This window comes from Phocoena phocoena, chromosome 14 (assembly GCF_963924675.1).
Source record: "Phocoena phocoena chromosome 14, mPhoPho1.1, whole genome shotgun sequence".
Lineage (NCBI taxonomy): Eukaryota > Metazoa > Chordata > Mammalia > Artiodactyla > Phocoenidae > Phocoena > Phocoena phocoena.
In genome coordinates, this window is record NC_089232.1 from 52,079,267 (window position 1) to 52,103,832 (window position 24,566).

The 24,566-nt window shown below is 50.0% G+C and overlaps 1 protein-coding gene across 1 annotated transcript in view; it reads right to left on the minus strand.

The window, feature by feature from the left end:
• EPAS1 (endothelial PAS domain protein 1) overlaps nucleotides 1-24,566 on the minus strand; it is an 86,328-nt gene that overhangs the window by 14,374 nt on the left and 47,388 nt on the right. The window contains exons 2-6 of the mRNA XM_065891204.1: nucleotides 22,791-22,981; nucleotides 13,882-14,033; nucleotides 13,373-13,457; nucleotides 9,832-9,950; nucleotides 9,511-9,716 (exon numbers count right to left, since the gene is read on the minus strand). Coding sequence (XP_065747276.1) covers nucleotides 9,511-9,716; nucleotides 9,832-9,950; nucleotides 13,373-13,457; nucleotides 13,882-14,033; nucleotides 22,791-22,981 — 753 coding nt within the window. The remainder of the gene's footprint in view (nucleotides 1-9,510; nucleotides 9,717-9,831; nucleotides 9,951-13,372; nucleotides 13,458-13,881; nucleotides 14,034-22,790; nucleotides 22,982-24,566) is intronic.

The window sequence follows — 24,566 nt, forward strand, 5'->3', positions numbered from 1 at the left end:
TTCCTGCCCTTCCAGGATTGTGTCTGGGGAGGAAGGAAAAGCACCTGTTCAGGGGCTCCCTACCTCCCACCCCCAAATAGACACATGTGCCTTGCTCCAGTGACCACTGGAAGGGGCTCTCATTGCCCCCTACCCACAGTCTTTGCAGACAAGGGAGCAGAGAGGGTGGACAGTTTGCTTGATGTCTACACAAGTGTCCGGGGACAGAGCAAGAACGAAAATGGGAACATCCTGACTATTCCAGATTATTCTAGTAGAGGGCGATATAAATGAAAAGTGACAACATGTGGTCCCAAGTTGGGAAAAGCATGGAGGCGGCCTCTGCACGTGTGTTAACCATGGATTGAGGAGGGACCCAGGCAGGTAGAGCCCTGTCTGTGCTTAAACCTTCTCCCCTCGGGTCCTGTCTGGTGACCTCAGATACCTCCTAGACATCAGGTTCGCCTTCATGGGTTCTACTTGTTCTTGCTATCTCAAGGAAAGGAGGGAGGGCAGGAGGTGCCGAGAGGAACAGATACAAAATCATAGTCCTAAGAAATGTGCCTCTTCGTTATGCTCTGATAAATAGGCAGCTTCCGTGTAGGGTGTCTGCCTTAGATGGGAAGTGGGCAGAGAAAAGGCAAATGTGGAGAACCGTGAAGGATCACTTAACTTGTGAGGACCCTCTGCTCTGTGCTGGAATCTTTAAAACAAGCAAAGCCCTGCCCGAGAACCACCCGATTAGCTGCTTTCCCACGTCATACCTAAACATTATTTCTCATCATCTTTGGTCTCTCACATTTTTTCTAATGGGCTCACCGTCTTGTTTACTTAGCCTATCATGAGCGAGAAGTGATGCTATATCCTCATCATTACAAGCTCTGTTTTGGAGTACGTGACTCCAGGGGCACAGCCCTGTCACCTGTCCACGCTGGAGAGGAACAATGTGGAGAGGAAAGCAGAAGCCGTCCGCGGCTCCTTGGTCTCTTGTCTCTACTCCTCTCTCCCGCTCCATACGGGTTTTGCACAGGTCAGACGAAATCATCCTAAAATATTATTTCCATTCTGTCACCCCTCTACGTAAGCATCTCCAGCTTACCTAGGACCAACCACATCCAGAGTAAATAAACTCCACCTAACTGCTAAGCCTCCAGGGTCTTGTCTCCATCTTCCAAGCAGTCTGATTTGCAGCTGATCGGCAGCACGGCAGGTCCCCCCTCCCCGGTAGACCCCTCTCCTCGCAGTTCCCACCCCTGGCAAACCCACGCTTGCCGCAGAGCCTTGAGGCCTTCTCTTCTCGGAGCCCTGACGGTGACAGGGCCAGCTCAAGGTCTCGCCTTGTCCCTGGAGCTTTCTCCAGGTTGCCCCTTCTCGTCAAGTCCTAACAGGCCAACACAGTGTCACAAGGAGTTATGTATGCTTCTCTCCACGTCCTAGGCTGCCAACCCCTGAGCTCAGGGACCACATCCTCCTTTGGCCTCCGCTACAACGGGTGCTCAGTAAATGCTAGAGTAGCTGACCAATGGACTGATAGCCTTTGGGGGCCTAAGGTACAATGAGAGCCCTGTCTAGCCCAGCACTGCTAAGGAACCTGGGCACTAACGGCCCACTTTTCTTCCTCGAGCGTGGTCACCTGTCTCAGTGCACGACGGTGCACACACACAGCCTTCAGCGCAGCCCTCAGGATGCTCAATCCATCCTTTCTCCATTCCGTAAGGTGTGTCTGGTGTTGAAGTGGGCAGAGAAGAGGCAAATTCTCTGCCTAGGTGAGACTTGGGGGTTAAAGCCTTTGTCAAACAACGGGCAACACAACGGAGCTGAGAAGCTTAGGTCTCCGTTGATTTAGCTCAGGGGAGATTTCTCCAGTGAGATTCCAGCAGCTCACCTGCACCAGCCAGTCGGTCTCAGACCAGGAGGATCTGTCCCCTCACCTGGCCCTGAGCAGAGAGGTCTCTGAACTCATCGGCAACAGACACGTTCCTCAGTGGCCTACCTCCAGGGCTGGCATTCATGGCACCTTAGCCAAGGTGGAGAGTCAGGGAGAACAAGCAGACGGCCGCACAGCGCAGGCCCTTCGTTTCCTACACCCACATAGCTTTTCTGATGGGTCCCATGCCTTTCAGCCTCAGCCTGGGAACCAGAATTGCACCGGTGGGCTGTGCTGACAATGGGCTGGCCATTTACAGCCTCACCAATGTGCCAGATAAGCTACTTCTGTTCCTGAACTAGGTCTAGAGTTTCCTAGAGACCCTCAAAACTGAGGCTGGTTCTGGGAAAGATCGGACTCTACTCCATGAAGAGATTACACTTTCTTTCAAGATTAGAATCTTTTAAGACGCTCAAAGTAAATGTTTATTATGATCAGCCTCAAATAAAAAATTTCTTAATCTAATTAATGTGCCATCCATTCAGAGGCACACAATGGGCATGTTTTGGAAGTGGACAAACAAACCTCGATTTCAGAATTGCCAGCCCTCTTCCCAGTAGCAGCCTTCATTTATCTTGTCAACTAAAATAAATATTTAACGTCTCCTCCTTCATGCCTTTCAACAGACGACTATAAAAACTGGGAAATACACATACCCCAAACACAATCGAAGAACATTCGACTGGTCAGACTTTACAAAACCAGGAAACCCCAACTCAGAGCTAATGGTCGTTGCCCTCAATCTGCAGGCGTGCCGACGCCAGCGGGGAGGCTAACGAACCCAGTTTGTTTATAGGGTTGGCCTCCACGGCACACAAGGCACCTCCCTGCTCATTTCCCTCTGTCCCAGGGAAGCCTCGGGAGCTGGGCTGTGATAACACCATTTCATCTGCTCTCTTCACCAGGGGCAGGGGAACTTTCTTTCTTTCTTTCTTTCTAATTAAGGGGCCCTGACTCTGGAGGAAAAAAAAAAAAATCAGTTTGGGGTCACCCATAAATTTCAAAAGTCAGCTCAGTAGTGCTGTTCTCTTTGTAAAGGGGAAGAAAATACGAAAGGACTTAATTCAGCAGACTTCAGAAATGAGAAGCACAGAGGTCCCTGTTTAATAATAAAGTAGGAAAAGAACCAGATCAAGGATGAGGTGAGCAGAGAAATGTAGACATTGACAGGCAGCCCCAGGAGGCAGAGGCAGAAGGAAGAAAGAAAAAAAGAAACTAGAGAACTTTCAGGTTAAAATCTGAAGTTACTGTTGCCCCAAGGAAATATGTGGGTCAGACAGCTGGGCCCTGGATTTCAGAGTCAGGTCTGCCTCACAATGTAAAATGACAGTTACTGCTCGTCCATTGCTCTTTACCCTTAAAAATGTGGCGAGGCCCTTTTCAACATGGACTACCTGTGGCTGAGCGCTAGGGAGAAATGGGCTCTCCGGCTGGGCTGCAGTGTCAGTGCCGTGTGGCCTCCTAGGCAGAAGGAATGCAGCTCAGGCCTCAGCCGGCTCCATCACGCGCCCGCCCACGAGGGACGAGGCAGCAAGCTCCCTACTTCACACGCCAAGCCTGGAGTCAGACAAGGTCTGGCTGCAGTTTTTACCCCTGTTCCCTACGAGTACAGGATTCACTCAGTAAACGAATCGTGGAAGGTTAGAGAGCATTTAAACTATTTGAGAGGATAAAAGTTTAAAGTACTTCCTAACCACCTATTTGTTTTCCAAAGAATGCGCTTGCTAATAAAACCATCCTTTTATTAAGGTCTGCTTTCTTTCCTTCCGGCCTTCTGGCAATGCCCTCTCCAAGGCAACACTTGACTCCCCTCATTTAGGTTTCTGTATGTGCTTTTAGCTTTGAAACTGCATTTCCCCAATAATACCCAAACTATTCACTAACACAGATTTCAATGACATTTGTTTTAATATATTTCTATCCAGATTTTCTTGGCTTTAAACAACAATACTTTTGCCTTGTGTTCTCCTCCAGGAGTACACAGTTAAGTGAATATCTATACAATCAGCTCCACAGTTAATGGATAATGAATTTCCATCCTATCAGTGTTATGTGTTACAGTTGGGGTGTATTCATAGTATACATAGGAGGATAGCCCTGGCTCAATCCTGGACTGACCCTGAGTGCCACCAAATGCCACAGCTGCCTTTCATTACCTTGAAACCCACAAGCAAGAAGGGGAAATGTGCCTTGAATTGTAGCAGGAGAGAAGCAGATCGCACAGGGGAATAATTTTTGAATTGTGAGGTCTATTACACTTTGAAATAAATTCCAAAAAGGATTTGTAGAGCTGCTTCTTCCAAGGAGAATTTCAAGCAGATTAGACAGGACGATATACAAGCATTTCTCCTAAATATGTCCAAACTTTCTTAGGGCTGATTTCAGAACATCGTCGTTTGGAGGAGACACAGATGCACAAGGAGAGCATTTAAAGTTTCTTCTAGCTCAGGGATTTAAAGAAATATACTATACCATCTTACATAAGATAGGTAAAGAGAGACTACTGTGTATGTCTGCAAAAATATTTAGAATACACTAAATACGAGACTAAAAATGACATGTAATGTATCAGAGTCTGAAAGACCACTTGGAATTAAAGATGCCACCTATCCTCTAAAAAAAAGTAAAATAATTTGTTAAATGTATCTCAGTACACAATGAAAGTATATAATCTTTTACTATTAGTTTGCCCGAAGTCAGTCTATTTTCTTCTCAGACTTTAACACTATTGCTTTTCAGGTGCTTTGATGCACGTGTGTTTTACAACTCATGGCTCTCTATAACTTTATTGACAGCCTCTTTACAGTCCTCAACTATCTCCTCCCTTTTGTCATCATCACGATTACCAACTTCTTTGTATAAATAGAATTCGTCACAGATTTGATCCACAGAATTTGAAATGCAGGCATCTTATCGAACTGTAACTCCCGAAATTATTACATCCTACACTGCCTTAACCCAATGACAAAACAGGGTTGCCCTCAAATTCTTTATCTGTGAAAATTACAGGACCCTCTTTGTTAATTTGAAAATTTTACTGTTATCACTTTTCCCCCAGTGATACTTCTCTCATCCACATAATTTGCTTTTACAATTTATTTCTAACATACAGGAAGACCCATAAAACACACGAAATCACAGTGGGATTATATGCATTAGAGATTTGCCCCACTCTCCTTGATGGCTTGGCTTCTTTCCGTTATTCTCTTTCTCCACTAGATGGCGCCTCCACGTGAATTTAAGAACCACCCCATTTTATTTTTTTTAATTTTAATTTTTATTTATTTTTTGGCTGCATTGGGTCTTTGTTGCTGCGTGCGGACTTTATTTGCGATGAGTGGGGGCTACTCTTTGTTGTGGTGCGCGGGCTTCTCTGCGGTGGCTTCTCTTGTTGCAAAGCATGGGCTCTAGGCACACAGGCTTCAGTAGTTGCAGCATGCGGGCTCAGTAGTTGCAGCACACGGGCCCTAGAGCGCGCGGGCTTCAGTAGTTGCGGCGCATGGTGTCAGTAGTTGCGGTGCACAGACTCAGTAGTTGTCGCTCGCAGGCTCTAGAGCGCAGGCTCGACAGTTGTGGCACACGGGCTTGGTTGCTCTGCAGCATGTGGGATCTTCCTGGACCAGGGATTGAGCCTGTGTCCCCTGCATTGGTAGGCCGATTCTTAACCACTGTGCCACCAGAGAAGCCCCAGAACCACCCCCATTTTAAAGTTAAACTACTTGAGAACAATTTTTGTCTTCCTTTTGGGTGAATGGTTCATTAAGTTGCTCGTGTCTCAAACTCTTGGAGATCCGGAATCATCTCTTTTCTTCTTTGATATAATTAGTCTCTGGCACTGGGTTAGATATATAGCAGATACTCAATAAATCACAGTTCATTAATTGGCTGCTCATTTTAGGAGACAGAGTATAACACCTCTATTTGAATCGTAAATGGAGACGAGATCATCCATTACACTGATAATCAGGATACTCTTCTTTAAACCTGCTACTCAACTTTACTCCCCCTATCTAGAGCAATTGACTGTATATACACGTAAGTGTGACTGACATAAATTGTTACAGAATTCACTTCTAACAATATTTGCTGTTTCAGATCATTAATACAGGACTTGACGTGGTCCTCTGACCCTTTGTTAAGAGAAGCAGGATGAATGCATTTTGAATCATCTGCATTCCTTTATTCAACTTCAGATGTTTCAGAATAAGTTGTTTCAGGTTCAGTTGATTTGGGAAACCTGAGACTTACACACAAGATTACTCTTTTCTATTTTATTTGTCGCTCCCCCGTTTCCTCTCTGTTCTCCCCTGTCTTTTTCTCCATGATCCTTCTCTGTTTTTGTTTGTTTATGTCTATGGTCTCAATACATCTAAGAAAATGTACCAAACAGCCTCAAAAGTGATTTTGTGGGTTCTACTTGCCTTACATTTTCATCAGATTCTTCCTAACTTTCCCATTAGGAAAATAATCCCCTTTATGGGAAATCGCAGCCCCTCATGTGTGCCAGATGTCATTAAATCTAGTGAATTCCCTGATTAAAATGCAATGCCCCCCACCCCACCCCACTATGATATGTAAGTGTTGGTTTTTGAAGCACTGATCTTGGTAGAGGTGTGTGTGTGTGTGTGTGTGTGTGTGTGTGTGAGAGAGAGAGAGAGAGTGAGAGAGTATGAATATGTGTATATCCTTCCCCATCCCAATAAAACAAGTGTAAACAAGACAAGCTACCAAAACCAAAAAATCCTAGTCTTCATCAAGGCAACTGAGAAATAACACATAGGTATTAAGGACTTAAAACAGTCACTTTATAAACTGTCTAAGCCATGTCTGTGCCCTTGTTAACTAATCTGCTAATCCGTTAAACACAACTTCTGTGTGGCACAGCACTCTGTGTCTTTAGATGCCTCTGCATCCATCTTTCCAGCGCCTCTGAACTCAGAGTTTGGGCCATGGAATTAGGTTTCTTGAAAGGCAAGATCCTGCTGAAAGTGCACTGTGTCTAGCAAACCTTACAAGCAATATCACCCTCCACACCCTGAGTCACAAAGCCCTAAATCACAGGTCCCGTCAAGCCGGGATCGACTCTGCCTACCAGCCCTGAACCAAACTAAGAAGTCAGTGCAGGGCCCCTCCCCTTTCCGGGAAGAGGGCCTTCTCCACTCTTAGGCACCCAATTGCTCATGTTATTGCCCCCTCTTCCTTTTACCCAAAGGTTAGATGCTTTCAAGAAACGACCTGAAATTCATTCAAAACAAGATGATGAATGAGGGATAACTTCAAATTACCCTTTCCAGAGGATTTTTTTCCCCTTCACATTAACAAGAATCAAAGTCTTAAGTTTAAAAAAAAAAAATCCTTCTTTTCTGTTGTCTACGGATGAGGAGTTATTTTCTAGGACAGTAGGGTGTTCCCAGTGCTTCTGGGGTCACATCAGGGCTGTACTTCACACGCAGCTTTCACTGTCTGCACTGCTCCAGCCGCTCTAAGGCTAAGGCATGCGGAGCACCGCACCACCCCACCCCACCCCACCTCGAAGCTGGAGACAACGCGGGCTACGCAGCAGGATTTCTCTTGTCTCAGAAGGTTACGGAGAGGGGTGCACATTACAAAACTGTATCTTCTGCCCAGGATGGTTCTTGGAATACAAAGACTACCTCTGAGAAAGAACCTTACACACAGCGTGGATTTCTCAGGTGCCTGCCTTTGGAATAATTTCTCTCCGTAATTATCCTTGTATCACAATAATGACAATAGGAACAGTCATGATAAACGCTGACTGTGTCAAAGTTTCAGGACACAAGTCTTCACACGTGACATTTTCTCCCTATGAGGTTAGAGCGCTTCTTTCTACATCTGGAACTACGCACTACCTCCAAGAGCCTTGAATCCAGCACTATGGGGACAGGAGTGACTCAAGGACACTTTTACAAAAGTTCTTAAACCTGGAGTGGCACCAGCCAACACCAGGTCAGTCTAGAATCAGGGGAGAGAAACTCAGCTGAGCCTGGAAAGTAGGGCCGCACCCATGAAGAAATCCAGACACCCATGGGACATGCAGCAGAAGAGAGAAAGGTGGACAGGCCTGGGGGCCGCTGAGCAGGAGCTCTGTCCTGGGGCCTTTGGCTTCCTGCTGGCTGGGAAGGTGAGGCAGTTTCCTGCTGGTGGTCTCTCCTTCTCCCAGGCCCCCAGCCTCTACATGCCTCCAGAAGTGGTCTTGGCCCCTTGAGTTTAGTGGGGAGACTAGCTTTGGGGGAGGGCAAAAACAGGGAGCAAGACATCAGCAGGAACAAAAAGCCTCCCATCAGTTACGGGGTTTGTGGTTTTCAAAGCGCTTCCATAGCCATCATCTCATCGTACACTGATCCTGTGAGACAGGTGTAGGCAGTGTTCTCATCTGCGTTACAGAGAAGGGGAAGCTGAGATCTCAGGGTTTCTGGAGAAACCCCAGAAGGGGAGAGGGGAGAGGTTGGAGCAGCAAAGAGCTGCCACAAAAACTATGACTCTGGACAAACGTGGTGACTCTGGACACCGCTGAAATCTGGGGTCAGGTGGCGAGATCCCTGAAGGCCACCTCCAGTCATGCACTAGTCAGCAGACTGCAGTGGCAGCTCCTCAAGCCAGGCCTGCCCGGCCCAGCCCCTGCTCCTGGCCTGTCCTTCCCTCTCTGATGGCAGCCACTGCCCATGGCATCTATCCTTCCCTGTCTTCCTCCTTCCACCTCCCGATCCGCCCATGTTCCCAATGCCCAGGCACAGAGGGGAGAGCAGAGGACAGGCAGGGGGGAGTCAGAGCTGTCCCTCCCGCCCCTTCCACAACAACCCAAGCCTCTTCCCCACCTGTTTCGAGCCTCTCCTCAAGCTGAAACTAGAGTGACATGGATTACATGTGCAGTCTTAGGTGCTCTTTCAACTACTCTAATAAAGAAGCAATTTAGGGTGAGGACCACAGCTAACACCGAACACTTCCTATTGGATTGGAACTTAGGCCGTCTCACTGAATCAAGGCTCTTAACCACTGCGTTCTCTCATAAGAGAATCTCCAGTTAAGCCTGGCTTTGGGGGTTAGGGTCTGGCTTAGTTCCCGTCCTTGAAAAGCCTTCCAAAGTAGACTGGACAGTGGCTGGAATGGAGGTGACACAGGAGGCGCAAAGGCCGAGGAAAGAGCTCATTCATTGAAAAGAACACACAGGAGCCACGCGGCCGTAGAGCAGCTTCCAGGACAGAAACCAAATCTCCCAGCTGGCCTCTGAATTGGGGCTGCTAATGGAGATCTCTAGACCCTCGTCTCCTGGGAAGGGACAGTGGCCTGGAGATTTCCTAGGAGCCTGACACATATGTGGAGGAATATGTACACACCACCACGATCCACCATGACAGCAGCGGCACCCCAGATCAGCTCTGCTGTGACAACAGGGGACAGCCCAATATGGTATGAGGAACCCCTTGGTGGCACTGATGGGATGAAACAGTGACCTGCACTCAGCAATACAACATTAATGCCGCAGACCCACACCCTGACCACAGGCGCGCGTACACACACACACACACACACACACACACACACACACACACACACGCGCGCGCGCGCGCTCCGCCGGGCCCCACCTGTCGTCACAGTAGGTGAACTTCATGTCCATGCTGTGGCGGCTCAGGAAGGTCTTGCTGTCCAGGGGGATGTCCATGTGGGACGGGTGCTGGATGGGCTCACACATGATGACGAGGCAGGACAGCAGCGGCTCCTTGCAGCCGCAGAGACTGCTGTGAGGGGGGCAGTTGTTGTAGACCTTCACCTGGCCCGTGCAGTGCAGGACCTGGAGACCAGCCGCGGAGGGTCAGACGTGGAGCCGAGAGCCGGGGGCGGGGGCGGGGGCGGGGGCGGGGGGGGGGGGGCGCACTCAGTACTCCAACCCAGGCCTGACGTCCTACCTTCCAGGTGGCTGACTTGAGGTTGACGGTGCGGCCTCTGTTGGTGACTGTGCACTTCATCCTCATGAAGAAGTCCCGCTCTGTGGACATGTCTTTGCTTTTCTTCCCAAAACCAGAGCCTGGATAGAGAAGGGGAGGGGAGCCAGCTGAAGTTTCATGTTTGTATTCAGAGGGGGGGGCAGTTTTTCAGGGCAACACGTGTGTGTGTGTGTGTGTTCCCCGAGGCGCGGCTGAGCACACACAGCCTTCCCTGAATGCTCCGTGCCACCCTGGCTGTGGACCAAGGCTCGCTCATCTCCAGCCCGTCTCCCACTGCTGAAGGGTCAGGGCTGTTCCAGCGTGTTACCTCCCACTGCACCTCGCACTCCAGAGCGGCCAGGCGATGAGTGACCATCGGCCGTGATCTCAGCAAACCTCTCCCGGGGCGGGTCCAGGTTCCAGAGACGGAATTCCAAGGGACGGTCTGGGCGAGGCCACAATTACTCCAAGGGGATAAGCCTCTCGGGTTGGACATGTCCCTTAGACACCCCTGTCTTTTCTTCATTCCTGTCCCTCCAGTGCCCTAGTTTCACCCTGCAATGGCTGCATTCAGGGTCCTGCACCATTTGCTTTCTCCCCTAAAGTGACATAGGTCAAGGTTCAAGAAGAGACTGCTGGTCCAAATCTCCTGTGGGGAGCAAGTTCACCTTGAGGATGAACTCAACACAGATCATATCCTTTCTCAGCCAGAATTAAATAAGTCACCAAGACAAACAAGATCGCTTCCTTCCTTATAGTCTCCAAATAGCCTGCCATTCGGAACCTCTCCCACTTTTTGTTTAAAAAAAAAAAAAAAGTGATGAATGCAGTAAGCACCAGCTGAGCCCCCCTGTCCATGTCTAGATTCTGCCATCCTGGACCTTCCAAGGTCCACTCCTGCCCCCTGCCCAGCATCTCAGAACAGATCAGAGCCTTGTTTCAAATAATCACACCCCTCCCTCTGGCATGGCCACCAGCTTCTGAACCTGAACCCCCAGGGGGCTGTGACTTATTTGGGTGACACAGCCCCAAATCACTGTGTGTTGAATGGATTGTGGCACCTTTGAATTTATCTTCAACATCCCTAGGAGAGCCCACTAAGTAATAGACCAGATGGTGAATCTTTTTTTTTTTTTTAAAGAGAGAATATTCTCCATCATGATTATAAAACCATCTCTCCCATACTCAATTATGTTTCTTCCTACAATTTTAATTCCCACAAGTGGGGTTTGCACATCGTGAGACATTCCTGTATCTTGGGGCCTGGACGCAGCACCAGCACCAGCTCAGGTGCTGAGAAGTGGGCTGGAAGGACTCATTTGTGGCTGTGACATGGGTTAGGGCTGTGGCCTCCTGACCTGTTAACTTCTGAGTCTTCCCCATTCTGCCATTTGGTTAATCTTTCTAAACACAGCTCCAACCAGATTACTCCACCTCTGCCCCAGAACTTCCACCAGCTCCCCTCTGTCTACAAGGAAGAGGATCGAGGCCCAGTTCCTGGCCTTCAAAGCCTTCCACACCAGCCTCACAGCCTTATCTTTCCCTGGGCGCTCGCACTAACCCCGTGCTTACAGATCACGCAGGTCGGCACCGTCAAAGGCTTTGCTGATTCACTGATTTGGATCCCAAGTCCTCAACACAGAGACCAAGAGATCTAAAGTTCCACTCGGATCAACAGGGTAGAGTCCTGCTGAATCATGGCACCTGGGAGCTGGAAGGTCCTAGACTTTGCCTGGTCCAATACTGTCACTTTGAAAAGAAAGACTCCCAGAAACAGAGCGATGAAGTGACTCGGTTCAGATCACATAATCAGATTGAGACTAGGGTCAGAGGTTGAACTAAGACGGAGAACCCAAGGGCCCAAGGGTTTCCAGAGCAGAGAAGAGAAATTAACAGACTTTTTGGTTTTCTTGGGCTTCCAGCACCTGTTTTAGAAAGGGATTCAGAAGCTCTGGCAGCCCCTTCCTCACAGAACCGAACAAGAGTTTCTGAGCGGCACAGAGAAGACAGTGAACAGCCCACAGTGCTCCCCAGCCTGTGTACGCCCGGAGCCAGGTGGCCTTCGGGAGGGAGAGCAGAGGCGCTGGGCGGGGAGGCCGTGGTGGGGTGGGTAGAGTGGTGGTAATCCTGCGCTTTGCAGGCTCGGTCTGTAACAAGGGTAGAAGTGGGCCAATGAAGTGTCTGCTTTTGCAGCATGTGTGGTAATAAGAGCAAAACCTTGCAGGCTTGATAGCACTGCCTCTGTCATTCAGGTTGGACAAGCACACGCTCCATGGCAGTGACAGGTGAGAGACAGAAAAGGGGACGTATAGACTCGGGCATAACCTGCCCAGGGCAGACATCGACTCTCAGGTTCAGAAGGGACCTTGAAAGCCATTAAGTCCCCTTCTTCTCAAAGCTTCAGTCCACTTGACAATATGCCCATCTGTGCTTTTGCTTGACTGTCCCCCATTACAAGAGATGAAACAGCAGGCTCTGATTGTCACTGCAAAGCGCTTTCTGCTTGTATAGGCCCTTCAATCCACTGGCATCTGCTGGAGGCCCCACAGGGAGGGTGCAGTGCACGAGACCTTATAAATCTCTTCTCCATCAAAAGCTACCTGTCCCATTTCTTATCACCAGGAGGCCAGATTCCTTCCTTGGCTCCCGGGGTAGCTAGTCTCTAAAGGTGGCCCCAATGAGCCACATCTCCTAGTATTCAGGGCCTCCTGTAGTTCCATCCCACAGTGAATGGGGCTGGCCTGTAACTCACTCTAACAGCAGGATGGGGCAGAGTGGTGCTGTACCAGTTTCAGGACTAAGCCTTCGGAGAGCCTGGCAGCTTCTACTTTTGCACTTTGGGGGAGCCCTGAGCTGCCGTGTAAGAAGTCTGGCTACCCTGGAGACCCCATGTGGAGAGGGAGAGGCTCCGATACCTCACAGAGTGAGAGGGAGGTCCAGCCGTGCCTGCATCCCAGCTGAGCCCCAGCCTCCAGCTACCGGCCACAAGGTCCCAGGGGTGTGGGCGAACCCTCTGGTCATCCCACCAAGTCCAGCCTCCTGACATCACATGGAGCAAAAGAACCACCCACAGAACCTGCAGAATCACGAGAGCTAATAAAAGTACTGTTTAAGCCACTATGTTTGGGGCAGTCTGTTACACAACTGTCTTAGGGACAACCACAACGGTTCCCATGAACATTTTGGCACAGATGAGCTGATTGGTTTGGGTGGTGTCATTTGGCAGAGATGCTGGATGCTCAGGTGATGAAACCTTCTGGAGACAGTGTCCTAACCTGAAGGAGTGCCCTAGGAGTGTGACATCAGGCCCCAGGAAGAGCCAGCAAGAGATCCTTCTGAGTACTAGGTCCTTCCAGGGCCCTCAGTCTCATCTCCTAGGCTCTGCTGGGTTTTTTACGGATGTCAGTGTTTTTAGATCATGATGGCCATGTTCCAACCATCCTACATTTGCAGACAAAGGTAAGGCAGATCCCCTCCCAGGTGGTGTGAAAAGAAAAGAAAAACGCAATGAAGAATACGTTACCATTTTTGAGACTCAGGTTCTCACGGATCTCCTCGTGGTCACAGGGATGAGTGAAGTCAAAGATACTGTGCCCTGTTAGCTCCACCTGTTTCAAAACAAGGTTGGGCTTCATTATTCCTAACACTGAAGAAAAAGTCTCCAAGAGGAAGCTGGGCCCCCTTTTCACATTTGGAGAGAGGGAGGAGGCTAACTCAGGTCTTCTCATGTTCCACTCCACAGGTCCACAGACACACCAGTGTAACAGACTTCATGATGGATGTGGTTCACAAGGGTGGTTCTGTTAATCCAGTCGGCAGAGCTGTCCACCAGGGTGGCCATCAGCAATGCTAAGCCCAATGCCAGGGGTTCTCAGTGTGTTCCTGAGGTTTGAGGCTTGAAATCAGAGAGAAGCAGGGTGGGCATATGCAAGGAGAGGTCAGGAGGGATGTGATCAGAACCTTCCACTAATTTCTACCCCCAAGTGGAAACGCTTTCCCTCCCTTTCTGAAAGAGCCAGAGGAGGGTGTCACCTGTGTGAGTCCCATGAACTTGCTGATGTTTTCTGACAGAAAGATCATGTCGCCATCTTGGGTCACGACGGCGATGAAGCCCTCCAAGGCTTTCAGGTACAAGTTGTCCATCTGCTGGTCAGCCTCAGCTTCAGGCTCACTTTCAGAGCAAACTGGAAAGAGACAGGGGTTGGACGGCTTGCATCAATGTGTTAAAGCAGATGTGACTGGCACGGACGGATGTCTGCCAGGGATGGCTCAAAGGCATTAAGTGGATTTTTCTGGAAACGCACACTGCCAACCATCCAAGTGTCCACCATTGGCTCAAGCAGCAGGCATCTGATGAACACCACTGCACAGAGGACACCCTGACAGGAGCTTTGCGGGCAGTACGGTGGTTGTGGCCGCATACTTGTGGTACCAGTGGCAGTGGCAGCAGTCGTGGTCACAGGTGCAAAGGCAGTTACAGGAGTAGTCAGCCCGATAATTTTCCCTAATGGATGTTGAACAAGGACAGCATATCAGGTACTGCACTGAGCATGCTATATAATCTTCAAGACACCTGTGGGGCAAGTACTATTTTTTTGGTCTCATCTTACAGATGAGGCCTGGAGAGGTTAAGTCATTTGCCCAAGGTTATAGAGGTTGTAGCTAGTGGACTCAGGCAGCTGAATACAGAAGCCACACTCGTAACCATTCATAGGCTTTGGACTATTCCTCCTGTTAGGCTATTATGACTCTGCTTAAGTATAAACCTTTTTGAATATTAGTTTCCTCAGCTAAATAGAGATAATAGTTCCCATCTCTTTGAGCTGTAAGGATTAAATACGTATGTAAAATGCCTAAAACGTACCAACTATCATGATTCCCTCTCCCTTCTGCCCCTCTATGACACTGTCACCGCCTTCAGATTGCTCAAAACCTGGACGGGGGCCGTGTGGCACACAGAGACACAAATCTAAGTAAAAACTTCAGGTTGACAGAATTGGGCACCCAAGAGGCATACAGACAGTAAGTGCTGAAGGGTTCATAGGAAGAGGGGGTCGCTTTGGGGTGGTCAGAGACAACTGTTTAAAGAAGGGCATTTGAAGACACGCGTGAAAAACAGGGATCTCACTCTGTTAAATGAAAGGAGGGCGTTCTGGGCCTAGTGGGTTGGGCCGACACTGGAAAGCATAGAGGTGGCAGAGCCTGAAGAAAGCTCCCTCCAGGGACGGAGAACAGGTCTACCTGGCTGAAGAGGAGGGTCCATTTCCCAGACTTATCGACTGGCCTCACGACATGGGTCCAGTGGCCCGGAGCAGTGGCATCTCAGGCCACTGCTTTGGGGAGATTCATCTGGCAGTGGCATGCAAGGCGGTTTGGAGTGAGGACCAGAGGTGTGAAGCCACGTGAGGTGGTGGCTGCTGCTGTGCTGGTGGCAGGCTGCAGAGGTGGTTGCCAGGGGCAACCTGGGAAGGCGTCCACTCCCCAGCCAAGCGCTTTGAGGAACCTTGGCCTATGAAGTATACCTCTGCTATGTGCAAAAGGCAGACTCAGCTCTCGTCCCAGCAAATACAGCTCTCAGGCCCCAGACCCTTGGCTGTTATGGCTCAGACCACAGACTTTATTTCAGCCCTGCTTCTCCTAGCTCATTATTTAACTCCAAATATACATTCACTTATAAAAATTTCTATTCATCCAGTACAAACATCAAGCCCAGTATGCCTCCCTTAATTTACAGAACAAGAGGATTAGAGAATAATTTGTCACTTATAAACGTTCACATTCGCTTAACTAAAAAAAAGGAGTCTTTCAAACTGAGACTGTTCTAGGGAATGTAAACCGCAATGCATTTATGGGCCACTTGGCAAGGGACACATGGATGCTGTGAAATGAGGTTCAAGGGCCTTTCTGGAAGGGCACTGGATTTATTTGGTTCTCTTTTCCCTTGAGCTCCTAAATTTAAGCTCTGGGCCATACGCTGTTATTCCTCAAGAAGAACAAATCCAAATGAGAAGATGTTCCTACCAAGGGGCCTCGGTGGCACCACTGTGGACCATCCACCTGCAGGACACAGGATCGGTGAATGTGCCGAGGTCACTCATGCTGCCCAGGGACAGGCCAGCCTTTAAGAGCCCAGAGTTGGGCCATACAGAGTGAGTAGTAGCCTGGTGACTTCCCTCTGTTTTGCTAAAATGGTAGAATGGAGTGAGGGACATTCTTTCCTCTTCATAACCTGATTCAGGTGGCTAGCCTATGGGAGGGGAGACTGTCTGGGAATGGCCTTTTTACCACACACATACCCACACCTGATCCCTGCTTCGGGCACCTGCCGTCTAACTGGTCAGCTGAACTGATGACAGCGAACCAAAGTTCCAGGTGTGGGTGGTGCCTCGGTCAATGTTCGTGCTCTGGGTTAACACCTATATTTAAACAAGGGCTGCAGGAGAGACCATGACTTGACTCAGTGCTTTCAAATTGGAGTGTGCACCGGAACCACCAAGAAAACTTGCTAAAACAAGGATTTCCGAGCCCAGGGCAAAGTAAGAATGTGGGGCCTCTTGCTGAAACATTAAACCATGCCCAGGGCCCTTCTGTGCAGGACCGCACAGGTCACACAGAGTCATGGAGCCACCCTGGATGTGCCCCCTGCCCAGAGTTCCTGAGTCGGTAGGTCTCAGATTGGGGGCTGAGAATGTGCTTTTCTAACAAGTTCTCACGTGATGTGGATGCTGGTGGCCCTAAGACCACAGGTGGAGAATCAGTGCCTTAGCTCCAGGTCCTACGAGCGACCCTAATGCCGGGAAAACCGAGTTTGGCGGGTGGTGACCTATTTGGGGGATGGGTGAGGAGAGGTTTTCAGCACTGTTAAAAATCACACCAGAGAGGTGAGCACCTTCTGCAGACAGCAGAGGCCAGCCCTGTGATTTCTGGCCTATTGAGATTTTCTTCTCTTCAATGTCTTTGATCTCAGTGGCAACACTGACTTCAAAATCTGGAGTAATCCCAAGACAACCCTATTTGGGTTAACTAGGCCCAGAGGAAATAGTTCTGCTTAAAATTTCCTGTTTTTTAACAGTTCCGACACAGCCAAACTGGTTTCCATCCGTGCCCAGTACACTTGCTTCCAGGAGGTGGCGAAATTGGCTGTAGCAGCTGGCCAGCTGGCCTCCAGGAGGGAGGGAGAGGGGTGCACAGGGCCCACGAATGGAAACAGAACATCTTGGAACTGAAGTCACCAGGGCTGGGGGGCCAGGAAGCCAGCAGGCCGGCCCCCAGGAACCCTGGGACAGCAAGGCCTCTTTCGTCTGTGGGAGGCTTTGCTGCCGCAGCACCTGCCTACACTCCTGGGGGCTTCGGAAGGAACCTGGCCAGCGAGCTGTCAGCTTGGAGCTGAGGGTGGAAACTGCGGGGCCGGATGCGGCCCTTCAGCCGAGGGGCCGGGGGCTCAGGCACATCATCCGGCTGAAGACGGCTCTGCCTTCTCCTCTGCTCTTTCTCGGGAGCATCACGTCTTCCGATGGGATCATTAATCTCTGACTCAGTGCTAAGCACATAGAAAATTCCCTCACTCACTACGCAGTCATTGTGCTCCTGCTACGTGTCTGCCCCATGCTGGGCACGAAGCAGATCAGTCAGGTCATCTGTCAACAAGTGACGCTTACTAGATGCCCAGGCCTATCCTAGGCAAAGTCGGGTGTAAGCATCCTTTCCCTCAAGGAATCCACAGACTGGTGGGGAAGAGAAAGATGAACCGCCGTAAGGCTGCACAACGATCCAGAAGAAACCCTTGGTGCCGAATAAAGAGGAACCCACAGTTGGTGCTCCATAAACCCTCAGCAGGGTCTTTAAATCGCCTTGGGCTCCAGGTCTCAGTTGCTTGCTCCCCAGGACCCTTCAGGGTCTGACCCCAAAGAAGAGAGGTGGGTCATGCAGATCAGAGGCACTCTGCAGAGATGCAGCATGCTGGGCCCAGGAGCACAACAAGGTTCTTTAATGCTAAAAATAGCCCCGGTAAACAGGCTTTGATGACTCCCCACAGCCAGGATATGCGCGGGCTGAGGTTTCGGAGCACTTTTTCCGGAGCACCGCGCATTTCCTTCAGGCAGCACCACGCGGGGGGTGGAGGGGGGACGGGACCCGAGGGGCAGCAGGAGCTGGGCGTCTGGGGCGAGTGGGCAGGTGGCGGGGCAAACGCTCCTGACCGGGCCTCTGGGACCAGATCGTCCCAGGGCTGCTGGTCAGGGTGCATTTTTATTCCACCAGGGTTATTTTACCTCTGTTCCTAGTCTGGGAAGTTCCAGGAGTGTTTTGACTGGTCTTCAAACCACCCTGATATGATCCTCCTGGTGCAGATGTGCTGTGCAGATGTGTCACCGGGTAGTTATCAACGAAAGGGCTTTTCTCTTACACCAATTCTTCCCTCCGGCCCATAGACCCACAACTACACCCAGCCCTGGGTGTGCTGACTGCAAAAGCAGACCCAGTCAAGCCTTGAGGAAACTTTTTTTTTTTTTTTTGCGGTACACGGGCCTCTCACTGTTGTGGCCTCTCCCGCTGCGGAGCACAGGCTCCGGACGCGCAGGCTCAGCGGCCATGGCTCACGGGCCCAGCCGCTCCGCGGCATGTGGGATCTTCCCGTACCGGGGCACGAACCCGTGTCCCCTGCATCGGCAGGTGGACTCTCAACCACTGCGCCACCAGGGAAGCCCCAGGAAACTATTTTTGAATTACTTACTGGGTCATTAGCCCCACCTTTAAACTCCACCATTGCCTGGTAGTAGGCTTGGGCTACCCTCACATTTTTGGCAGAAGGCACCTGTGTTTTATCTGACCTTGCAGACCTCCCAAAGGGCTTTGAAAGTCCACCATTAGAAATTCATTCCTTTATTCTGTGCATAACTTACTATCCTATCTCACTTCTCTGTGTTACCCTTCAGAAGATGTCGTGCTGGGCTGGGGTCAGTACATACCTGCTGACTGACCAGAGTTTTTTGGTTTAAGTTAAGGGAATGATCGGAACAAAGCATCTCTAGAAGAGATTGTACGATTAGCTGCTCTCAGCCATTAACATTCTGGCATGAATCAGCCTCTCAGCTCTTCACCAAATAGGACAGAAAAAGGCCTTGGTTTGGAAGGTGAGTGGGGCAAGGGGGTGAGACAGGGAAAAAAAAAAAAAAAAAGTAGAGGTGAAAGCCTGGGAAAAGAAGTCCGAACGGGGAGACCTAAGAGGGCACCAGAAACCATATCTGCCTCCACAATTTTCCCTCTGGTCTCACTCTCTCCTGCATGAAAATGTCATGGCAAAAAACTAAAATCACTTGTCCCACATTTTAATGTCTTTCCCTTAGTAGTCTAGAGACGAGGAAATCATAATCTCTTGTTAAGACTGATGTCTTCACTAAACAAATGCCAATGAATTAATAATAAACCTGACATTTGTCTTAGAAAGCTTACTGCACATTGACCTCTAGCTCTCATGTAAAATGAATTTGATTTTACCTCATATGAGTATGGGGGAAGCCAAAAATCAATTTTATAGTGAAAAGCCAGCTCTGCGTAGCTACCACTGTTTAAGGCTGTCTGAATGCAGGAGTGAACCTCATCTGGTTACAGTTTGCGGAGCTCCTCTTGAAAGAGGATTTAAGACAATCAAGTGGTATTTCCACTGATGTTCCCGTCAGAGTGTGTTCTGTTCTCGGCCCAGCGTGGAAGCTAATATCATAAAGCTATTGTTTCAGTTTGCTTCCTGTGATACAAATCTCAATCGGCCGCCCAGACTCCCAGCCTGAATTTCTCAGCATTGAGGTTTCCTCTCCAACATTCCCACACAGAACAGCCTACTGTGAAAATCAAAGGGAAACGTGTTAGTAAGTAAAGAAGAAACTTTTCTAAAGCAAAACCTGGTCTTTTTTAGCCTTTTGAACTCTGAGGTATGTAACCAGCTATTTCCTATCATAAAGTGAGCCAACATCGGCGCTCACCTTTGTTAGAAATGCTTCAATAATGGATCTGTGGTTTGTTTTGACTTGGGAAAGCTCGGCAACTCTGCATTTTGCTAGAAATTGCCAGAAGGTGGTAAGAGGACAGTAAGGGTTTACACTGGGTTTTCATTTACATCGTTTTTTCCAGAAGACTACTCTTATTATAAATCAATTTGCTGGTTCATAGTAAGTTTTATCTCTTAAGCTATAACTTACTGAGAGCCCATATGTGGCAGGCAAGAGGAAAAGGGCTTTCACATCCAATGTCCACGGTAAGTACTGGTATCCTCTTTGTGCGGATGAGAAAGTAAAGCTCAAAGGTAGTCAAGAGGTTTTCACAAGGCTGCAGAGAAGGAAGGCAGCCCGACTGAGGTTCCAGGGCAGGTCCAACTGTCCACAAATCCTGTACTCCTTTTCGCTGCATTGCATGTTTTGAAGAAGCAAAATGTGATTTAAAAAGAACAAGATCCTGTCTCGCATACAATTCCTAAAAACGATAACAACAATTGGTCTAAAGAATGTGTGGCAGCGGCCTGGAAGAGAAGGTACAGAAAGCCATCCCTCTCCTCCTCCCCCAGGTGATGCATGTTTTATGAGAACTGCTCCTTCAAGGACACCCAGACCAGATGGCCAAATGTGGACACTTTTTATCCTTTTCTGTAATTTCTTTCCTCGGGACTGAGAGGACCAGAGCTGACACGCTGAGGGCTCTGGTCAGTCCAGGGCCAAGCCCAGCCAGAGCACAGGCACTTTGCTTCCACACTTGCAACCGCCCTGGGAGGGGATGTGTTGATATCTCGCTGTGGCCACTCTGGTCCTATCTCCCTGGGCATATCTGGCACACAGGGGGTTCACGCCAGCACACATGCAGGCAGATGTGCTCAGAGCCTCCAATATGTGTCCTGTCCAAGCCAACCCTGAACCACTGAGGGGGACGGTTATGCATGGGAGAGCTCGGAAACCAAGGCCGTGCACCAAGAGCAAGGGTAGAAACAGTCACTGAGTGTGTGAGGACCTCCTGCAGACCCCAATGCTCAGGGCCAGCCCCTGGTGCCTCTGTTTAACTTTGGTTCCTGCTCCAAGGGAGAACCCTCCCCCTTCCCCCAGTCCTCAGCCCTCATCGACATCTCCGCCTGGCCAGGTCTGCAGAATGCTCCTGCCCTCCATGTCTCTCTTCCCATGGATTCAAAAGGACTTGAACTCCAGGCGCTAAATGTGTGACTTGGAGCAACCTTAACTTTGCTGTGCCTCACTTTTCATCATCTGTGAAATGAGGAGAAACATCCTACAAGTCCAAATTCAATCAGAGAGATGTCCCAGGATTAACGTATTACTCCTTTCGGGGCTCCCTGCTGGTGGAGGAACAGGGGTGGTGGTGGTGGAAGGAAGCAGCGACAAACCCAAAGAAATCGGTGTCTAAGAGGGGGAATCCCAAGTATTGTAACAGGGAAGTTGAGATGCTTCTGGGTGTGGGGAAGGGGTCTCCGTTTAGTCATTAAGTCCTCCGCTCCCTACTCTGTGCAGATGTAAAGATGATTCCAACACTACCGGACACTGCCCTCACCTGTCCTGGAGGACAAGCTTCTTTAAAGGAAAAAAGTACACACGTGTCCTGCGATGGCATCTCCAAGCCTTTCTTATACTTCAGCCCATAGTTCCCTCTTCCTGTAGCATCTAGGGTGACAAGTCTGCCACTGTCTTGCACTGTTTCTTTCAAAGTATTTATAGAGCAAGTCTCTGCCCTGGGTTCTCTCCCTCCTGTCTGCTCTTTCTTGAGACTCTTTAGATTTGCAGTCCAGGGTTAGCCCTCCAACCCTTGGATCCACTGAGCTGTCGTCCTACTTTCTGAAAGTCTTCCCCCCATATCCTTCCTGTGCTCCAGGGCCCGGAATAGCACATGCCGGTCTGGCCTCCCCGCCTCACACTAGATTCCCTCTGCTCTGGGTTTCTTTCCCAGAATAGCTACTTCATAACAGGATGGCAGAGTCAACCCCACTCCAAGGCACACGGCTCACTCAGGAACACTGAAAAGCCAGCACGAGAGAGCCTTCCCTTGCCCGTCCTCTTCCACTCATCACCTTGGATGCTGCCACCTGCAGTGCCACAGCCAGGGGGGTGCGGAGGGGCACTGCCGCTGCCTGGTTTTGTTAAGCAACTGGCAGACTAGAGGGGACTGTCGCATCAGACCTGCCACTGGCAGGATCCCCAGGCCACCTCTTTCCGGTCAGGACTAACAGGAAATGGTATTTTGAAGAAGGTGAGCTCTAAGGGGGATAAAAAAAGTTTTGTGAACTTGAGACTTGCAGAGATTATCAGGGGAGGCGAGAATTAGTTGGTTCTGAGGGGAGACTGTTACCTGTCAGGGGCTCCCTGGTGAGTAGCGTGGCCGGGTCTGGTGCTTTACAGACTTTCTCTCAGTTAATGCTTAAAGACACCCCATGCAGTAAGTATTTTAACCCCTTTTAACAGATGAGGAATCTAAGAGCAGAGACACTGCATACTTTGCCTGGCATCCTGGCTAGTAAGAGGGAAAGATCCTATGGGCGCACCTCCGCTCTGGAGAAAGTGGCCAGCGGATAAGCACTAAGATGCTTCCTAAGGACTCACTCACCCTCGACTGGAGTGTGGGTCTGACAGCCAGAGCACGGGAACCGGGAAGCCAGCAAAAGCTGCCCTCATCCTCGCAGCCCTCTCTGTTCCCTCAGCTTCCAAGCACTCCCCTGGTCCTGCCCTTGCTCTTCAGCCCGTGGCTGTACTCACTGCAAAGGCCACTGCTGGAAAGATGTTCAACGCAAGAGAACGAAGCGCCAATGACGGCGTTTCTATGGGTGGGAGGTCTGCAGAGTGCGCGTTCCTGGGGAGGAAGACCTTCCCTCTGTGCCAGTGGCCTTCCAACTCTGGCCCAGTGGCGCCTCCTGCGTGCGAGGGCACGTGGGGAAGGAGCCCGGGGGCCCGCAGCCTCACCTGAGGACAGGAGCTTGTGTGTACGCAGGAAGCTGATGGCCAGCCGCATGATGGAGGCCTTGTCCAGGTGGGAGCTCACGCTGTGAGGCAGGGGCAGCTCGTGGGCCAGCTCGTAGAAGACCTCCGTCTCCTTGCTCCGCCGGCACCTGGCAGCATCTCGGGACTTCTCCTTCCTCCTCTCCGAGCTACTCCTACATCGAGAGGCAGGGGTTAGTCTCTAGCACGTCACTTGCCATCCTATCACACCCCTGGTCACGACATCCCCGGGACTCCCCACCCACGGCACGGCCGGACCCTCCCGATGAGCTGACGCGGGCTCACGCCAGTCACCTGAGCCGCGGAGAGTCAGCTCTGTACTGTCAGCTCTGCCTTCACGCGTCTCATGTCTTCTCGGCCACCTTCCCCTCCTGCGCGCCATGGAGTCCACAACAGGGCTTCACGTGGGTGGGGTTTGAGCAAAGCCTTGCTGATTGAATCAATCCACTGGCAATGCCTGGGATCTGGTCCAGGGCTATCTGGGGACTGAGGTGAATGCCCAGGGATGGAGAGGGAAGGGTGAGGAAGCTGTGGCCAGTGGCCCAGATGGCTGTGTCAAAGCCTCTAGAGAACAAGATGAAGATCTGCTTCTGGATAAAATGCTCTCAGAGACAATGAAGCCCAGTACGGGACCTTAGATCCCATTTCGTATCAGAGAGTGATTTCCACCGTAAAAATCGAAAATGCCACTAGAGCCCAAGAACAGTCAGCCAGACACCCGTCAGTCTGATGTCCCGACGTGCACACCTGCTGAGGGTTAAAAAGGACTGAGCACAAACACGATTCCTCTTGAATCCTGCCGGGACAGGCTACCGGCAAGCCTCATTTTCCTTCTCCTTGCAGGACAGAGGGCCACTCACCAGCTCTGTACGTTTATATTATTTAACCTGATTAGCCTCAGTTTTCTCATCTGTAAAGTGGTAATACAGTACTTGCCCCACAGAGTTAACGTGAGGATTGAATATGATAACTTCTGTAAAATCTTTTTTTTAATATAAATTTATTTATTTTTCATTTATTTTATTTTTGGCTGCGTTGGGTCTCCGTTGCTGTTCACGGGCTTTCTCTAGTTGCGGCGAGCGGGGGCTACTCTTCGTTGCGGTGCACGGGCTTCTCATCGTGGTGGCTTCTCTTGTTGGTGGAGCACGGGCTCTAGGTGCGTAGGCTTCAGTAGTTGTGGCACACAGGCTCAGCAGTTGTGGCTTGCGGGCTCTAGAGCACAGGCTCAGTAGTTGTGGTGCACGGGTTTAGTGACACCACGGCATGTGGGATCTTCCCAGACCAGGGCTCAAGGCCATGCCCCCTGCATTGGCAGGCGGATTCTTAACCACTGTGCCACCAGGGAAGCCCCCAAGTTCTGTAAAGTCTTTAGTGCCAGGCCTATCCCAATGGTAAGCAGTCAATGTTAGCTAATATCAGTAACAAATATATTCATGAAAAGATCACCGTGAGAGTAAAAATGTTACAAAGGAGTACAGTATAATCCTATTTTCATGGAAATGTATTATACATAACACTTCCTATACTAATAACTGTTATTCTTACAGCACTACTGCACTGGCTTCTTTAATTCTCACAACTACCCTTGGAAGTAGCTGTTATTATTACCCCTAATTTACAGATGAGGAAACAGGTCCATAGAGACTAAGTACAGTAGTCTCCCTTTATCCATGGGGGATTCATTCCAAGCCTCCCAGTGGACTGCCTGACCCCGTAGATACTACCGAACCCTACCTGTAC